Source organism: Cupressus sempervirens, chromosome 10, assembly GCF_028749045.1.
Source record: "Cupressus sempervirens isolate cs-2001-9-10 chromosome 10, ASM2874904v1, whole genome shotgun sequence".
Taxonomy (NCBI): domain Eukaryota; kingdom Viridiplantae; phylum Streptophyta; class Pinopsida; order Cupressales; family Cupressaceae; genus Cupressus; species Cupressus sempervirens.
This window is the reverse complement of record NC_143127.1, coordinates 459,445,841-459,466,658: the sequence shown is the minus strand read 5'-3', so window position 1 is coordinate 459,466,658 and position 20,818 is coordinate 459,445,841. Positions and strand designations below refer to the sequence as shown.

The following is a 20,818-nucleotide window of genomic DNA, read 5'->3' as shown; positions in this document are numbered from 1 at the left end:
TTTAGTTGCCTGGAGATCTTTGTAGTACTGATATATAGTCATTTCATCGGTCCAAGGCATGTGTGAAAGTCCCTCCCATTCCTTAGATGTCGCTAAAATGTAGATTAAGGAGGACAGAAAGAATGAGCTGAAACTACTCATAGCTATGAAACCCTTATGTAAATTTTCAGCTATTAAATCAGTCCAATCAATGAATTTTTCACCCTTGACAATCTTTTGAATAAAGAGGTACATCCAGCTTTTCCAGTGGAAGGCGTGGTCATTACCCTTGACTCTATTTAAAAGTAACACAATATCTGCAATCTCCCTAATGAAATGCTCAATAGTCAAGGGTTTGGGCAATCTAGAGCCTCCTTCAGCCAGTTTCAAAAGCCAAGACTCTGCCACAATAGAATCATAGTGCTTTTTTCTATCACCATATAGGCGTTCTGCTTCCTCAAATGTCCAGGGCTCGTAAGGTTCTTTATGAGGAATTCTTAGAGCCGAACTGACATTAACCTTGTTTATCCTAACCAATACCTCCCCGAAAGCCTTCTTTATGCACCTAGTGTTGGGGTCATTGTGATTTGCACATTCAACAACCAATTCTAGACATTCTATGGCTGATGGGAAGGTGGCGGCTTCGAGTAAACCGCTACTAGCTAATTTCTGATGTATGGGCCCAGACTAGACATTTTTCGCCCGCTTGACTATATCAGCTGGATTTTTATTTACTAGGAAAGTACCCCAAATTTTGGGGAGGGAACTCAAGAGGCATGGCTTTTCTAGCTTAGGCATCTTAGGGCGGAAAAGCGTCATCATTTAATTTGAAAGATGAAAGTTTTACAGAGATAAACGGAAGTAGCTAAACGAAAACTAGGCACAAAAATGACAGAGTAGAGGATAATGCACTTATAGTTCTTGACAAAGCCCAACCTTCCACTTCTCTTGCTTACCAATTCACGATGAGAGCTCAAAATGATTAAATGAGCAATTATGCAAGCCAAATGAGTAATTGGTAGGAAATGATTTCTTGAAAATCTCAGGACAGATAATGAGCAGGCAGAATTATTTATAACAATCATGTCGCTTTACCTGACAAGACTTGCAAGGTTGTTTGCAGTTAATGCAAATCAAATCCGCACGCAGCTTTACATCTCATGATATCACCAAATCTAAACGCCACCTTTTCCCATAAAAGTAACCGTACTTCGGCACAATTTTTCACAGCTGTCATATTTATTGCCTTTCATGTCTTTAAGATCGCCACTAGGTGGGACCCACTTCTTGCCTCGCAAATGAGTTCATAATTTCTTAATATAACCTGCGAGAAAACAAGCAAACGTCAGAAAACCACGAAGTCGAGGTTGAAGTTGAAGTTTCGAATCAACTCCTACTTCCACTTCAACTTCGAGAATATGAAGTTGGGTTGACAGGTAAAGACCTTGCCGAGGTGACGAGAAGTGGGTGGAGCTGAACTTGAACTTGAAGTAGGTTAAAACTTCAAGTTCGACTTCAAGTTACAAAAAGGACTCTTGGCTAACAATATTGCACATTGCGAAAAAGTGTAGGGTAACAATACTAAATAGTGAATTAAACCAATATTGCAGTTAGTCTGCATGTTTGCAATTTGTAGTTAGGACCTTAATGTCCTTACCCATACAGCACCTAGTGTAATTCACCATAGTAAGCTCTTCTGCCATAAAAGATAAAATAGAAAGTTCATGCAAAAATAAAATCCTGGCTGTTTGGAGTGATGAATTTTCTAGGCCTTAAATATCTTGAAGAGCAAATTATACTTTCTGCAACAATCTACCTACTCCAGACTATATGGCTCGTGATTTATGGGCCATTACATGGTTTTCTGCAAATTCTGCAAATACACAAACTTTTGTCCATGTGCTTCTTCTAGTTGGGGATTGTGGCTCCAATAAAATCCTTAATTTGAACACACAACATTTGGCACATCATTGCCAAATCAGATTTAACATAACTACACAGATGAGGCTGTACCAACCATGACCAAAGGACTCTCTTTGTACATATTAGAATTGTGTCTTGTAGAAACCTGTTGAGTTCACTGGGAAAACTCATTTAGCCGCACACAGCAAGTTCATAAGAAAAAATATACTTAACTTCTTTACATTTTTTATTGTTGTTCTTGCAGCAAGGATTTCAAATGACAAGACTAGGGTTTCAAACAATGAAGCAAATCAATATAATAGCATATAAGACTCAATTTCCTTGTTGGCTGAAGGGCAAGGGTTCATAGGAGCTGCAATTTATAAGTATTTCCACCAGTGGGAAGGGGTTTTCTTTCCTAATTCTTGATCTCAAAAAGTGCTGGAACACTTAATTGCACAAGCATCCTGAGCATTGGGCAGTCAGCATCTACAAGAGAAAAAAAACCTTTTTCAATTGTTAGCAGCATTAATGTAACAGAACAAGAGAATGTTTAAGGGATGGAAAGTTCATTGGTCAAGGAAACCCAATCAAATCATTGGTTTTATAATTAATGTTATAAACTAAATTGGAACTCGCAGAGAGGAGTTGGAAAAACTCCTATCAGATTTTGTAAAGAGAGTTTAAGTGAATGGTACAAGTGTATTTGAAAGCCTCCCATAAATTTTTTTATTCAAATCTGTGTCCTTGCTCAAGGTTCTTTGTGTGATTTAAAATCTGAATTAAAACCATTAAATTTTGTCACTTCTATGGGGCATCAAGGATATGTGTATTGAATACGAGTTTTGGCTGCAAGAGCAAGCCACCGTGTCTTGTCTCCCAGTCCTTGACTGTATCACACTTGGGCACGGGTGCTGAATCTCCATTTTCAATAGTAAGCAGGCACCTACGTTATTGAAAATTGAAACTAATTTTAATGCGCTTTAAATGCAAAAGGTCATTGAAAACTGGTCAAGGTTGCCAGGAGAGGGAATCAGGGGTGGGGCCTGGTGCAGAGGATAGCTGCCCTACCATGGCCCGTAGGGGGCGGGTGGTGCCCTTTATTATATTATTCTTCAGTAGGAAAGCTTTCTTTGCATGTTCCTCTCCCGCCAGTCTACATGCAGAGTGACTTCCTCTGCCCCACAAACGATCCTTCCTAATGCTACAGAAGGCGGGCCAGGTCCCTGACTGTGTCACACTTGGGCATGGGTTCTGAATCTCCATTTTTAATAGTAAGCAGGCAACTATGTTACTGAAAATTGAAAATGATTTTAATGCGCTTTAAATCCAAAAGGTCATTGAAAATTGATTCAATCATTTGTACATGAACTCAGATTTTTATAAGAAAAAATTGACAAGCTCCAAGTTGAAGATTAATTAGGTATAATCATCATTTTAAGCAAATTATTGCTTCTATGTTTCCAAGTACCATATCACCTTTTCATTGCTTTTAGTAATTTATATCATGGTATGAATGAAGATCATTCTCCTTTGCATTCTGGTTATTTTAAGAGAGAGAGAGAAACATTCCCCCCTCAAAAACCTGCATTTCAGAAACCAAGACACCTAGGAGACACCAAAGTTCAGAGGAAACCTCTACCCTTCCTCAACCTGCCAAAACCACCACCAATAAGGAGAGGTCTCTGAGATAAAGCCCTCCCATCACTCGGGTGGCCTAGGGACTTCAAGAAGTCCCTCAACCATCTTGTGGATGCTAGCGAGTCACCACAATTTCTTTGTCATGATAACAAATATGATTTATGTCAAAGCTTTGAACAACGTGACATGTACAAATGGTTGACCTTGGAAGATAGGAGGAATATTTACATGGTTTTGGAGGAAAATTAGACTATTAAACAGTTGTTACAGTATTTGTTTTCTCACATGCATACTCTATTATCTTATCTTTAGAAAGATGTTCAAATATTTCATAATTCGTATATCATCAACATGTCAGGCTCGGTAGAGTGGAGGCCGTGAAAGTGGCATGAGTGACAATGGATGTTATCAAGTTTACATAAATGTTTGAGTTTCTTCTGACTTCTGTAAGGAGTTTCTAGAAACTCTTCTACTAGGAAAAGGAAGGGGAAATAAGAAAAGAAAAAGAATCCAGAATGGTGATATTCCCGTCTTCAACTAGTACTAAGTACCTTATCTTTCTTCAAAGGAAATCAAACTCTGATAAATAAGAATATGACTACCACAAGGTTCTCTTAGTCAGGTCTTGAGTATGCAAAATCACTCAGTTGTCCATGTAATTGCTGTTTCACAAGGGGCCTTGCATTGACTAGCTTGAAACTGAATGAGAATTCTATATAGATTTGGACAAAATGTGAAAACCCTTGACAAATCTTGAGACGTGAGTCAGAAATTTAGCAGTGGTGCTCCTCTGCTTTCAAAATAATCTTTGAACTATAGGGTTAGAGAGGAAGAGACTACGGAACCCTAAGGACAATTGCAGAGATAACTCAATGCTGTAGATGATGAATCCCTCATAATAAAGCAATTTCTGCTTAATCAAAATGTTCAGAACTATTGAAGTAATATTGTTATATGTAGTTTATAATGGTTATTTAAGTCGTTTAGTTAGTTTTCAGTAACTTCCTTTTATATCTTTAATTCTCAATCGTTTCCACTAGAAAGATCTTTTGAAATCACTTAATTAAGGAGTATTCCTCTCCTTTGTTTAATATCAATTATCTCACATTTAATGTTATTTAAGCTTAGGTAAATTTTTGGCAATTTTTTGATGGTAAAAATATTGATCTTTTTACCTAGAAAGTTTGAAGAAATTTTTGAAATTTTTTTGATTGATTTTTTTAATAAAAACCTACCCAGTACTAATCTATGAATCCAACCAACCAAGGATCTTTGTTTCTGCTATAGAAAGTCAAGTGTCCCTTTCACAAATCTCAGTACTCGCTTCACTGCAACCCTATGCTTTGTCTATGGCGCTATCATGAAACGAGAAATGTAATTCGCGGCATAACTCATATCAGGTCTAGTAGTTGTATGATAGATGAGACTGCCTAATAGTTGCCAAATGCTGACTCAATCACCAGCGTTTCTGATTTGGATGAAAGTTCCAGCCCTTTCTCCACAAGTGTTGACCCAATTTTGCAATCTGTCATTCTGACCCTGTCTAGCAAACTGCTGACATACTTATACTAAGAAATGAAAATACTACCACCTGCCTGCCAAACTTCTGCACCTAGAAATTAATGCAAAAGACCTGAATTTTCCATATCAAAAGCTTGGCACTGATTCAATTCTATTTGCTCAAACAAACGTGCCTTGTTACCAGTAACAATAACATCCTCAGCATAAATGACAAGAATGATATCCCTAACAGTACTTTTGAATGTATAATTGGGATCTGAAGGACTTCATTGAAAGCTCTATTCATCCAAATACTCGTCAATCTTTATGTATCATATGCCTTGGGGCCTGCTTTAGGCCATAAAATGCCTTCACTAGTCTGCATACTTGACTTTCTTTTCCTACAACTTCAAAACCTTGAAGTTGTGTCATGTATGCTACTTCCTCCAAATCTCCATTGAGAAAGGCACTCTTCACGTCCATTTGATGAACTTTCCAGTCAAATTGTGCTACAATGGCTAAAACGGGACAAATAAATTCTCATCTTTGTTGTAGGAGCAGAAGTCTCCTCATGGTCTGTGCCTTCTCTCTGTGAGAATCCTTTAGCCACCAATGGTACCTCTATTTGTCGAGGGTCCCATCAGCTTTCTACTTGAATTTGTACATGCATAAGCAACCAACGGGTTTCTTCTTGGTGGAAGATCTGAAAGAACCCAAGTATTGTTCTTCAAAAGAGTGGTATTCATATGCCATAGCCTCTTCCGATTCAAGCTTACCTTTTACCTTTGAATAATTATGGGGCTCATAAACAGTTAAAGAGTGTTGGCCATGAGCAAAGTTCACTATACTCTGCTTGTTCTTACCTCTAGATGATCTATCCTCAACTAGCTCATCTTCTTCCAAATCAGTATGATCACCATGACTTGGGCTGCCTAGAATGAAATCATCTAGATACTGATCTAGGTTGTCTCGAGGAAAATATGCTCGTATGGGGTCTAGGAGATTCCAAATTGTCAAAATCATCATAATACTCCCTATAGGTGAAGCAAATGGAAAACAAACACCCTAATCTTAAGTCTTAAGAGGCTTATCTTCAGGATCATTGATGAGAGAAAAGAGCTGAAAAAGTCCACCTTCTCCATCAATAACTAAATCTTTGTTGTGTTAGGCAATCAGTATCCACATCAGTCAACATGTAGGTTTCGTGATTGCTACTTTATCCTATAAGCAGCAACTGACTTTTGGAATCCAGTTTGGTTCTCTTAGCATCTGGAAACGAAACATATGTTGTAGAACCTTAAACCTTAAGATGGCAAAATTTTGGTTTCCTCCTAGACCAAACTTCCTCTGGGGTCTTCTTGATGGCCTAAGTGGGAGACTTGTTAAGAAGGTATACTTCAGTGTAAACTGTCTCAACGTCGAACTTCTTTGGACATCTTTTCCAACTTACATCCAGCCATAGATGTATTACTAGCAGAGTAGTCACCAAGTTGCAAAAATTGGCCGAGTTTTCTTGCCTGGTGAGTTTCTATGACTTTTACTAGCACCAGAAACTCGATGAGTACTTGTCGAGTTTTTGTTAAAAACGATGTCGTATTTTTATAATGGCACTTAAAGGCAAAAAATGACCCTAATAAATTACATTTCTCATTCTTCACTTGTATTTTTCTTAGAGGGGGAAAATAGTCTTCCAACCACTTGCAAACTGATTTCTATTGATTTGAAACAGATTTGAGGTGGTTTTTGAAGAGGAAGACATCAAGGGTGGATTTGGTTTCACACTGGATGACACTGAATTAAATGAGTAGTCATTGTTAGTGTCAGGAGAAGCTAGAGGCAAAGCTATATCTAGGATGGAGGATGAGCCATAGACTGAGTCTGATATATCAAGTGACGAAGCACAATCAAACCCAGTGCAGACTTCTAGCACTAGAGCCTCTAGCTCTACCTTTCCCTTAGTTTTAACTAGAGCTGGGAGAGGAAGATGTGATTGTAATGATGTATTTATTTTTAGTTTTACATAAATTATTTACTACTTTGCTTCCAGCCATCAACATACATTATTGTAATGCGATTTTGTACCCACTTTGTATTTAATATATCTAGACTAAGCTTGTTTCTTTGGTGTTTTCATTTATTGACACATTGGATGCATCTTCTCATTGAATTTTGCAAAAAAAAATTGCATTTCTAATTGAACTTTGTTTTATTAAGATACTGATTTTTTTGCTGAAAACTTCCCGAATTTTTTCAAGCCTTGGCAAGTTTTTGGCTTTGGCGAGTTTTCCACTTATGCATCCAGCCCTGTAACAATACAATTTCTCTCAACTACATTCTGTTGAGGGGTATAGGGCGTGGTAAGTTGACCCTTCGTACTGGGTTTAGAATAGGATGTCCATGAATTTTGTTTGCCAGTGTATTCATTCAAACAAAATTCACCCCCATTATCTAAACTAAGAGTCATGATTGGGCATCCTGACTCTTTTTCAACGAAGGCTTTGAACTTCTAAAATTGATTTAACACATTTGATTTTTGCTTTGAGGAAATAAATGTACATTTTCCCTTCTAAAATCATCAATAAACAATAGAAAATGCATGGCACCAATAACTAATGCAATATTCATTGGTCCACAAATGTCTACATGAACCAGCTGAAGGACCTATAAAATTCAATATACTTGTCCTTCTGAAAATGGAGTTCAATGTTGCTTCCCTACTTCGCACACCACATGTATTTGGCGTTCAATCTTAGGTATGTCTTCTACCATTTTCTATTGAGCCAACTAGGAGAGATGAGATGCTCATAACACTAATTTTACTCAACCATTAAGGGAGGGTATAAAGTAATATTGTTATATTTTATTTTTAATAGTCATTTAAGTTTAGTTAGTTTTTAGTAACTTCCTTTTATGTCGTCAATTCTCAATCATTTCCCTTATGGAAAGAACTTTTGTAATCACTTTTTTAAGAAGTATTCCTCTCCTTTGTTTAATAACAATTATTTTAATCATTTCAACACACAAAAATGATGCAATCTTCAACGGAAACAACAGATTTTCAGATTGTAAGAATTCATTGAAATACCTAAAACAGGTATATCTCTAAAAAATGTTCACAATTGAACTGAGATAGGATATAAGGGATTAGAATACTGTACAAAGCAACTTACAGTCAACAAGCCACAAACAGTATGAACCAGAAATCCATCAAATACCCTGAAACTTTATTATTAATACAACTAGACATTATTTTAATATTGCAGTAAAAACCATGTACACAATTTAAACAAGAAGAAAAAATCGCAATCTATGTTTATAATTGCATCAATTTCGAGAAGTCCAGTAAAAATGATTCCTAGTCAACCAATCTTAATGAGAGTGTTCCCTTTGATAGGTAAGGACAACAGACTTGAGCTACAACCAACATAGGAGATCATCTCAATACCAAGGGCCAGGATTACATGAGAATCGATTGGTTCAGGCACATCATACCCCCTCATCCACATTCAATAAAATTAGGCTACAACAGTCTCAAATAAGACAAAATTGCAGCTTACAAGATGTTTTGAGTAAATGGATGGATTATACAGTTGATGCATGTTTAGCATGATATTCAAAACAATGGCAGCTAACACTTCAACTTGCATTCGAGAATTTACACCAATAGTAAGGCATTACAGTAGATACAAATTATACTTTTGTTTTTAGCTTTCTCTTGATGCGCATATTTTAATGAAGTTGTTAGTATTGTTATAGCATCCTCTTGCCGAGGACCTCGGGTAGCATGTATGCCATAGCAATATCACAATCATCAAAATAACCAAATGCACACCCTGTCAGTACCCTTTGATCTAGATGTGCTCCAGTCCAAACGTATGCTCTAGATGTAGTCCAAATGCACACAAGATGTCCATCTCAGAGGATTATTGTGCAACACACGCATCCATAGCCCAAGATTCGCATCCAACACATGTCTGAACACATCCACAACCTAGAATTCACATCCACTGCACATCCACATGCTAGTCACTTCTTACTTTAAAAACACACCAAAAAGAGAGTATTTTCTTTTTCCTTTTTTTGCTCAAAACCCTAAAACAGCCCTTTACGAGGCCACTCAAAACATACCATTTTGTTTGCTCTCATCTCATTTTGTCTCCATTTTGGCCTTTTGAAGGCCAGATGGTTTTTCCCGAAGGGAATCATTCGTGGAGTGCCAGATAGCTTCCACAAAGGAGATTTAAGCATCTAAGGTAAGCATTTGACCCTTTCTTTAATCTTTTAATGATTTTTTTTTAAAAAATCTGAATTTTTACAAGATTGTGGTGAATTTTTTTAAGATTATTTCTGTTTTTTTAGAAAAAGAGGAAAAAGTTTAGCTTTGTTATAAAGTTGTTGCATCTTTATTTTGCACTTGTATGCTTGTATTTATTATTATTTCTCTAATTTACAATTATGTAATTTCTTATAATGGCAACAATTATGTAATTTCTTATAATGGCAAAAAATCAGATTCCAAGAATGGTCAACAGTCAAAGTTCAGTGGGTGGGGGTGCGGAAGTAAACCAACAATTCAAACTTGATAATAAAGACATTCTACAAGGATTTAATAAATTCTAGGTGGGAGATATATTTGGGATTGTAATTGTTTAATTTATAAAAAAATAGCTCATTCTCGAGTGAAACCTCACTTTATGGGCCCTTCTGATAAAGGATGGAAATGTGTGAGGGGGCCCTTTGGAAGGGGCTGCCTATCGTAGAAACGACATTTGTAAAAGAACAAGAAGATGTTGATAAATTAATTGCTAGTAGAAAACAAAGTGTTAATCCTTTCAGAAAGGAAAAAACAATGAATTTAACCACTGATACAGCAGCAACCTCTAAAAATCCCTTCTTGCATATGCCCTCTACAGTTATCAAAGATGAGGTAGAAATTCCCAGCTGCAAAAGAGGTCCATTGGACAAGGCATTTAAAATAGAAGCAAGAGGTATTACAAAACGAAAAATTGCACCTAGCAACAATGCTAATTGTTTTCCATTCAACTTGGTTAGGTCACCATACTAACACAAAATGGTGTTGGCAATCAATAGTACACCTCCTAGTTTCATGAGTCGTAAGTATGAAAAGGTGTGTACCACCTACTAATGTGAGTTTTGTTCCACTACAACACACAGAATCAAATACTCAGTATTCCAGGATAAAACACCAAATCTCCAACTCTCTTGAATAAGGATGCTCATATGCTAAACAAGAACAAATGAGACAACCTCAAGGTTCCTACTTATTGTGGATTTTCAGAAAATTTTACGATGTGAAATGCTAGTTATCATAAAAGGACTTATGCTATTTATGGAGGTGGGGGATATATTTGTTAGTGTAATTGTTTATCTTTAAAAAAAATAGCTAATTCGCAAGTAAAACTTCACTATATGGGCCCTTCTAGTAAAGGGATGGGAATGTGTAGAGGCCAACTCGGAAGGGATTGCCTATCAAGAAAAAGCAACATTCATAAAAGAACAAGATGTTGATAAAATGATTGCAAGTGGTAAACAAAGAGTTCATCCTTTCAAAAAGAAAAAACAATGAATTTAACCACTGATACAACAACCTCTAAATATCCATTCATGCATATGCCCTCTACAAAAGTGAAAGATGAGGTAGAAATTCTCACTTGCAAATGTGGCCCATTGGACAAGACATTTAAAATAGAAGCAAGAGGTATTGGTGAACGGAAAATTGCACATTGCATCTATGCCAATGGTTTTTTGTTCAACTTGGTGAGATTACCATATTGACAAGAAATGATGTCGGCAATCAATAATGCACCTCCTAGTTTCACAAGTCCATATTGAAAAGTGTGTACCACCTATTGATGTGATTTTTGTTCCACTACAACATACAACATCAAATACATAGTATTTCAAGATGAAACACAAAATCTCCAACTCTCTCTTGAATAAGGATGCTCATATGCTAAACAATATATGGATTGTGTAGTCAAATGAGACAACCTCAAGGTTCTTTATTGTGGAATTTTACTCAATTTTATGACGTGATATGCTAGTTATCACAAAGGGACTTACACTTTTCACTCTATGGATATCAACTTGACTTCAACTTCTCTATTCACTTCCAACTAGACATCTTGCAAAGAGATATGGATTTAGAAATTTTATCTAATTCAAAGAATGTATGAGTGTTGATGATGGGGTAAGGTTCTAACCGATCCTTGCTTCATCATGTCAACTAGCATACGAGGGTGTTACCTTCTAGGGATGTAAGAATGGTTTTCACATTATCAATATTCATCTAAATACCCCATTGTTACATTCCAAATTTTGACCTAACTTTAAATTTATTCATAGCCGTTAGACTAAACGGATTTTTCTTTCATAATCATGTGAAGTAGGTAGTTATTTATATCCGTTGTATTCATTATATTAACTATTTAATGAAGATGGTTGTTATCCATTATATGTCATGTGATGTTTAGCAGATACTTGATTTTGGAATTATGGTTAATAATTAAATTTTTTATTTATATTAAATGTTATTATGAAAATTATTATGAAACTTGTTATTATCATGGAAGTATTGCACGTGTGATTGCCGGAGAAGATGAAGGGCGGAAACATTGCTAAACGGGATCAACAAAATGGGATACTAGCTTAGTCCAGTCATCAAGTTGACAGGTATGACCTTAAATTCCCTTGGTAAGGACCTAGCGACTTGAACTTCAAGATACAATGGAAGGACCCGCATGAGCTATTAAATAAACAATTTAGAACATGAATTAATTTAATTAAAAATAATGCGTACCTTAAAGGTTTTTGATTGATCTTTTATCCATGTCATTATAATATATACCTATGTATGTACACAGATATAAGAACAAAGTGGCACCATAATATTATATTCTTTATAATAAAATGATGTCACCTCATAAGTATATCTACGTGCACATAGATAGATATAAACCATAATTATTTTTGATTCATAACCTTCAAATCATTTTTTTATCTTTTTATATTTTTTCTTACTTGAAAACCGATTGAACACTTGGCATATTTATTTGGCGTCCAAGAGCCAAGACACTTCTTTTATGTTACGGCTTCTTGGAAGCCGAGGAGACATTATTTCTTAATATTAAGAAGTCGAGAGATGTCGAAGACATTCATATTTCCATCTCCAAGCACTCGACTTCCATTTTCAAGCACCCAACTTCCATGCGACTATATCATATTACCTGACCATGTTTATCATAGCATCCGATAGCTCTGTCAATTAGTAACCATTGCATTGTTTCCATCCACGATTCCTGGTTATACTAATGCCCTGCTGAAATCATGAGCAATACTCATTCCGGAATTTAGCGTTCAAGATCTTTTCTGAGGCGGGTTGTTGAGCATTCAGCAAGACTCCATTCATTCTTTCAGATTATACCATGTTATGCAGTTAACCAAAAGTCCCAAAACATTGCAATGTGATTTCTTTATCAGTTGTTACAGCATTTCAATTTATATAGCAGTAAGCTATAGATTATATCATGATGCAAAACAACTTGCTTAATATCATAGGTTAGACCTTCTCTAAGTTAGAGTGTTTATGGCAAATAAAAGCCAAGTAACCATGTTATGAACTCATGATTTACTTATGCCACTCGAATATAGAATCAAATGATATTTTTCTGCAAGTCTTAATGAACACATTCCTAAAATCACAGATTGTGATAAGTATTCATAAATCAATTGAGAATGAAAAAACAAAGCCGATTGCTCTAAGATCCGAGCACCTAGGACTCACCGGCTATCTAGCCATGGAAAAGGTGAAGAGGTGAGATGGAATCTGCAATGACATGGAAATAAAGTCAGATATGATACAATAAATCTAAAATAATTTTATTAAATAGCTCATGTTCGTCCATATTATTGTTCCCACATTGTCAAGTCCAGTAGTGGTGATTGGGTCAATGAACCCATCAGAAAACCTTGGCCAAGGTCATTTAAAGGCATGTTTGCCATCTACGATCACTTGATGTCAGTGGAGCTAATTATTCAAACACGTCTGTCCATAACGGTGCGAACATTCTAAACACCGAAATGCTCAAGTGGCTGGACTAAAAATATCCCAAGCCCGATTCCAAGGTAGGGAGGGCCTTTCTAATTCAATAGATTGTGTGGGGATAAGTATGGTCTGAGGTTGGGAGGTTAACCCTAAGTCAATGCTTCTCCTCTTAACGAAAGCCGAGGCTTGCACAACCAACTAAAGACTCACCTGATATTACTTATATGTTCTTTTCATGTTAAGTATTTACTTTATTTGTATGTAGAGAAAGATAGTAAATTGTTATTCCAGTTATTACAGTTGATCATTGATATAGTTATTTTCAGTTAATCGTTATTATAGTTATTACAGTTGATCACTATTCAGTTGATCATTGATATAGTTAATTCAATTGAGCTTGGTTATTTCAGTTGAGCGATGGTAGTTAAAAGCAGTTAATGTCCCATGAAAAGGAATTCAATTATTTGTTCAATAATTTGTTGGGAAAAACTCGTCTTTATTTTGTTATGAAAATCCGTTTGTTACACCCATGAAGGTACAATATAAATGAACATTTCCAATAGAAGTCTAACACTTGAAATTTTAGCCCAAACTAACATTGCACTGTTACTTTCAATCAACAAGTACCAAAAGGTATGGGCATTAGCTCTACCATTAAACACCAATTTCAACAAGTCTTCTCCTACTACTCTAAAACTAATGAGTTACAAATGAGGAGGCCTTGGCCTTTAATAGTTGTTCAATTACATTGTAGAGCCAAGACCGATTCAAGATCAAAGGCAAAGATTGATACATTAAAAACCCAAATTAGGAGTGCCAAACTATCATCCTATTACATGATGGCACCACCGTGTGGGCTAATAAGAAAATTACAATGCTTTTGAGAACCAATGAGAAAATTGACATGTATAACTATAATTTTTTGATTGGTTGAAGACAAGTGGGAACCACTTTAGTATCCTTATCTCATAGACTAGATTGAAGACAACTGTGTGCCACCTCAACATCCTTGTCTCATAGAATTGAGTAATCCTATGACGATGAGAAAATATCTCTTGATACTCAACATTATCAAGCCTTCAATTGTAATGGCATATCCCCAAATTGCTTCATCTTCTCAAATATTCTCCATCTTCCTTGGAAATTGTCTTGTTGTCATGATTTGAACTTGATTGTACTTGCAAAAATTCATGTCTCTTTTGATGCCTTGACCTTGATCTTCTTGATCTACTAGATGTTTCAAGGTAAACTTGGATTTTTGAGGGAAATTCATGTTAAATTTTCTCTCACTTGTAAGCTCTGATTTTCCTTTATCCTTATTCTTTGTTTTCTTGAACTCACTTGATCTTGTCTTGATTTTGCTCTTTGATAATCTGATTTTCAAGCCTCCTCATTTGAAGTCCTCGACCTTGATCGTAGCACCTACTCATTCTTTGAGCATCTACTTGCTCCATATTCACCTTGCAAAAGCAAAAGAGAAAATTCATCAAGCTCATGAAATGATGAAAATAAGGAAATTTGAAAGTTCTCATTAAGTAAAACTGCATCAACCCTTTCTTCTACATCAAAAGAAGAAGGCAAAAGGCATTTGATCATGAATTTTCTTAAGTTGAAGACCACATTTTTCTTCTTTTTTGCAAATCCTACGTTCTGATTTTGACAAAATGACTCCACTCCTTTACTTGAAATGAAACTTCTTCTAAATTTTGGAAATTAAAGGCGTTTGAGACCATTTTGTATGCCCAAATTTCTTCTCAATATAGCACTCTATTTCTGATTTTTAGGAGAGTGAAAGGCGTGTTTTTGACCATCAAATTTCATGCAACCGTACCTTGATCTCCCCATCGATTTCACCTAGTCCTAGGCAGAAAATTTGGGGAGACCTAGGATTTGAAATCCCAGCTAGGGGGCAGATTTTGCCCCTTAGTTGAGATTGAATCCATGTTTAGTTATTGAACTTGATTTACCCCTTGTCCTCTCATTTTGTTCCTCTTACTTCACCTCTAGATTGTCTCAAACACCATTGACTTAGCTCTTGTCCAAATTGCCTCTCGATTTGGTTGCTCTACAAAGAGGCAGAATTTAAAAAGGTGTTAGGATTACGAATTCCAAGAGGAGGGCAGATTCTGCTTGTTGGGATTCTTCCTTTGCTGTTTCAAACTCTTCCCAAGTCCATTACAACATGCCTTGGATGAGGGTGATCCTTCCTTTCCATCGCTCAAGTTTTGGCTAGTTCTACCAAGGAGGAAATTTCATGTCCATTGGGATTAAGAATCCCAAGTGGAAGGCAGATTCTGCCCTCTCCTTGGGATTTTTCTTTTATCTTCGCAGATTCTCCTCCAAAAATTATCATTTTATATTCTTCCTTAACCTTTCTCATTAATTTACACTCAAAACTTGCTCTTACTAGGGGAGGAATTTTGGGGTTTGCTGGGATTGTGAATCCTAAGACATGGTCAGATTCCGACCTAGTGTTAGGATTTTTGTTTGCAAGTTAACTCCCAAACTCCTCAAGTCAATTTCTTCAGCTCAAAGGGTAAATTGATTTATTAAGATATAACATTTAAGTTGCATTTACTCATAATTTAAGTGATGTTTTATATAAATACAGTTAGGATGTTTGAAATAGGTTTCAGGTTCATAGGAGTTATAATAGAGATTTTAGATTATGGGAGTTTCTAAAAAATTCCAGACTTCACCAAATTTCAAAGTTCAGCACACCTTCAGTTGTGCTATCTCCAACAACCTTTCCTAACTTTCTAAGATGAAATTGACACTAGAACAAGGATTTTCAAAAGGTTTTATCTCATTTCATCACAAATCCTTCGATTTCAACTCCAACTCCTTGACTAGCTTAGCCCAACTCTCACTCACAACCCTGACAGACTCGACTACCCAACAAGCCAAAGTTGCTCAAACTCATATCTTTGAGTTGGAGACTTGAAACTTGCTACCAAGACCACCTAAGACCACTACTCCTACCACCAAAACAAAAAGAGGGCTCCCTATTTGCAAAAGGGTGATGGTGCAAAAACCTCACAACACCGCCTTATTGAAAAAAGAAAACAATTGCAGAGGCCTCACTAAAACCAATTAGAGATTCTTGGCTTAAATCAGGTCTTTCTATTGTTGCTATTAGATGGAAAGATTGTCATAATCCTCCATTGAAAAAAATTATTGTGTTGCTCCCGAAAAGGGCAACATTTTTATAGCGGTTGATTGTGAAGGGGGAGTCAAAGATGCAAAGTTCATTTCTAAGATCCTCATTAAGTTCCTAGAGACTATGAGTCATGAGAATTTGATCCAAATAAACACGAACAATGCAAAAAAATTGTAGGGCTACAAGTGCCTTGATTGAGGCAAGATATGAGCATATTTTTTTAACACAATGCACTACCTTGATTGAGGCAAAATATGAGCATTTTTTTGAACACAATGCACTATCATTCCCTCAACTTGGTGATGCAAGTAATTGGCAAGCAAATAAAGTATGTGAAAGAAATATACCAAGAGGGCGAGGAGATCTAGATGTTTGTGACAAACCACCATATGCCACAAACAATTTTCAAGACTTTCACAAGATTGGAATTTTTGAAGGTAGACTTGATTTTATGTCATGTTCAATATATGAATATAAATTTTAATATTTTTTTAATGTGTTATATACATGTTTTTAATGTGTTACTAAATTACAAGTAATATGATCCTAGGTTATTGAGACCCGATTTGCATCTCACACAATTGTTTTAAGATAACTTTTGAAGGTGCGAGGAGCATTGGGTCAAATGGTTATTAGCAATCAATGGGGTGTTTAGAAGCAATCAAAATCAAATATAGCCAAAAAGTCAAGTTGTTGATCTTATATGGCAATCAGTGGGTTCGTGTGGAATGTGTTGGATTTCACTAAGCCTATCATGACTATGCTCTCATTTTCTAATACAAATGCACCATGTTTGGAGTTTGCCTATTATGGCATGGACACAATGATTGAGAAAATAAAAGTGCTAACATAAAAAAGAACGACCCCAAACAAATCTTTTTCAAAATTCTTTCAAATGTGTGGAAACAGTCATTCTTCATTGTTGGAACAACATAACCACCCCATTGCACCTCCTTGCATACACCCTATCTAGCAATGTTTTACTTTCTATGCCAAGGAGATAACCACCATATAGAAATTTTGAAGTTGCTAATGGATACGAGCAAGCATTTAGTAGACCCTTCCAAGATCCAAAAGTGGAGAAAAATGTTACAAGAGAATTCGTCTTGTTTGTCTCAAGAAGAAATCATACTCCTTGTGTTGTTAATGACCATTCTGAAATGGATGCCACGACATGGTGGTACCTCCATGGTCAAGATTATATGTACCTTCAACCTCTTCCAATCAAGATCCTCTCACAAGTTTTTTTTTTTAAATCCATTTGTATTCTAAAATTTAGTAATTAAAGCTCTTTAATTTATTTTGCATTTTTTATTTTTTACTGTGTTGGTTTTCTCTCCAAGTTGTAAGTTTTTATGCCATTGAACAGAATTGGAGTGCATACTCCTTTATCCACTTAGTGAAGCATAATCGGCTGGCTACAAAAAAGTTGAAAACTTGCTTTATATTCATTCCAATTTGCATCTTTGTTGTTCCTGTTCAAGCAGATTAGCATATTGATCTTCAATTTCTTCCGTATTCTCATGCTCTTGTGATTTCAATAAAATCACATTCTCTGGTGCATTTGGAGGCGAAAGAAAATTAATTTTGGCCATCTTCCTGGGCTTGTAATTCTTCACAGACACTTCAATAGCAACTACTGTTTTCAAATGCAAAATTGTAACCTGCATGCAGCTAGTATTTCTGTGCAAACAACATATCTATTGACAGAATTCATCATTCTAAGCCGAATCATGATTCTATACAAATATAGTTTGTAAACTGCTATCTAGAACATTGTACTATCTGAGATTAAGACTTAAGAAAAAAGCATACCATGGAGTCACTTTGAACATAATCGCGGGGTTCAACATAAAAGTTGAAGCTCGGACTGATGAGAGAAAAAAATGCCAAATGTCATGAAATATATATTGACAGAATATAATCAAGATCCATGGACTTTATTCTTAAGAGACAAATTTCTAATTAAAATGGCCTTGCTGAAGACACTGGTAATAATATTTTAGTTCTCAGCACTGATACAATCAGACCACAAATTACAAATGCATAATCTCTCTCTTTTTTGGTTCACTCCCCTATCTAATTCGATAATGACCATTCTTACTAAAGTTTACAGAGGGTATACGGCTGCAAGAAAGAATAATGACAAAGATTCTCCCTGCCAAACATGGGCTATGAAGTTGCTCCCTAATTTTAAGACCTTCAAAATGCAGTCTATCCAAACTGATAAAAAGAAGAGGACAGAGGAATACATATTTTTAACACAAAGAATCCATCTCACAACTAAGTCTATGGTCAATCACTTGTACTGAAGAAGCAATGGAAGAAAAAAACAACAGATATAAATAATTGCTCTGTTTATGTGACAAATTTAGAGCTGCAAAAGATGAAGCAAAAAAATTATCATTACCATTCACTGTTATTGTTTATATACTCCTAATATTGAAATTCCCTAACACATGATACTTTGAGGGAATCAAAATCTTTGGAGCACAATGTCAATCAATTGATAAGTAGGAGATATTTTCCACAGCAAGTCAAATTGTTAAGTGTCGCATTCATTCTCACGAGAGATGAGTTATTGTGAACCACTACTCTCATGAAACATGGTCAATGAATTTGACTCAAAAACTACACAGTTAAATCTTGATAGCAATATCATAAAGTTATCAAATAATGCAAGAATAATAAAGTTGCCTTGAGATTTAGCTCATGGAATTCAACCAACTCATAAAAAATGTCCAACCCTCCAATGTTGTGACATTGTACTGAAGTAGCATGCTCGCATTGCCTCTTTTCCACTTATCCCTACATGATATTATGATTATTCTGAAGACCCTGGACATACAAGAACCAAGAGGGATAACCGAACTAACATGCCAGAAAATTGGTTTAGCTTCAAAAGGAAGCTGTTATTCACATTAATATGAGACAAGTAGCAAAAGGAAAGCAGAAAACTAAAGCACGAGAAATCAAAACAATCTTCTGTTCAAAAAGTGAGCCATATGACTGTAAAGAAAAGAACAAACTACTTAGAGAGGTGAGCCAAATGAAAGGTAAGGCAACAGGCAAACCTTTTTAGCACAGTCTGAGGATCAAACAAGTTCATCGTCATAGATATCTTAAGATGTTACAAATTCTCTAGAATAAAAACATATAATATGCAGGAGGCCCAACACATGCAAAACATCTTTTTTCAGCAGAATGATTAGTAGACCAGCACTTGTTTCTAACAAAGTGCTGTAAAGTGGTCTGGAAAACATATGGAAGAGGAAGTATCACTCAACAAAGTGTCAGTGTATGCTGAAGGGAATTCACTATATATAATTTGCAACAACAGAAGCACAACACAAAGGAAACAACATCGTTTCCTTTCACAATTACTACTGCAGAACTGGTATCTTAGTGCATAGATGTTAAGCCATAGATGAAAATAAGGGCTAATAACTCGTGTGAAGGGAATTGCAACCAATATAGTCAAACTGAACATGCATAGACCTCTCTCATCCTGATGATGGAACATTGAGTATGATCCGAAACGTTGATGTTGATAAACTTACACAAAATCTCACCCAGAAGCATAAATGAATGCATAGAGCTGATTGTGCCTAGACCCAATCTTGGAGAACATGGCTACCCACACAAAGACAGATGGCTTTAATACCTTTGTGGTATCATTCATTTTAGCAGGTTGTATTATTAATCAGAAAGCTTAAAAAGTGAGCTATAGTTGCCAGTGTGATTGCACCGTTGCTGTGCCTCTGTGATTTTGGTACCCGGTTTAAATTTATATAAGAAATTAGTTAGGGATGTATATAATTTTCAGTGAAATTAGCATTTTTAGCAAATCTAATCAAAATCACAAGACAGGAAATGAATTGAAAATAGATAATTTGATCAGGTCAATTAAAAATGAAACAAACAGTGCCCCAGCAAAGTGAAAAATGAAAAACAAAATAAGCTCCTTAGTGCACTTACACTAACAGAACTGTTAAGCAATAATATATTAAAACTGATAACTATCAAGGGATAAAATTTGACATGCTAACAGTATATATTTTTTAATTCCAAAGAACTACAGAGAATGTTTGGCATAAGGAAGGATAATGGGAAAGGCCTGTCAGAATGAAAGAACTTACTTTTATTTGTAATCGCATTGCGTGTTAGTTCCAGAAATTCCTCCCAATTGAATTTACGCAGCTCCTGCTTCTCCTCTTCAGAAAGCTCAAAGTTTGGTTCCCTTCCACACATGAATGCTGCCCTGAGAAGACAATGTTCCAAATATTATTGGCATTGAGATATGCAAAATTTGAAGATAAGCAAATGTGCATGCTCCTCACCCGGCAAGACAATCTTCAGTTAAAACTATATAATTTCTTGTGAAGCCAAAAACAAGAGTTTATGAATCATAATATAGAGAGGTCTTGATTCTCTAGGAATGCAGTACTTAAGTGAACCAATTTCTGTCTTAGTAAGAAAAGTGAAACACCTTATGACAAAGGTATTCAGATGAGAAAAATACAGCAATTTGACCACATGTCCAAAAACCAGTTACAGAATCAATAACTAAC

General features: G+C 35.8%; 1 protein-coding gene across 1 annotated transcript in view; it reads right to left on the bottom strand.

Moving 5' to 3' along the window:
• LOC149534682 (Integrase-type DNA-binding superfamily protein) overlaps positions 1-20,818 on the bottom strand; it is a 58,056-nt gene that overhangs the window by 4,224 nt on the left and 33,014 nt on the right. The window contains exon 6 of the mRNA XM_089804428.1: positions 20,387-20,508. Within this exon, the coding sequence (XP_089660554.1) occupies positions 20,387-20,508 (122 nt within the window). The remainder of the gene's footprint in view (positions 1-20,386; positions 20,509-20,818) is intronic.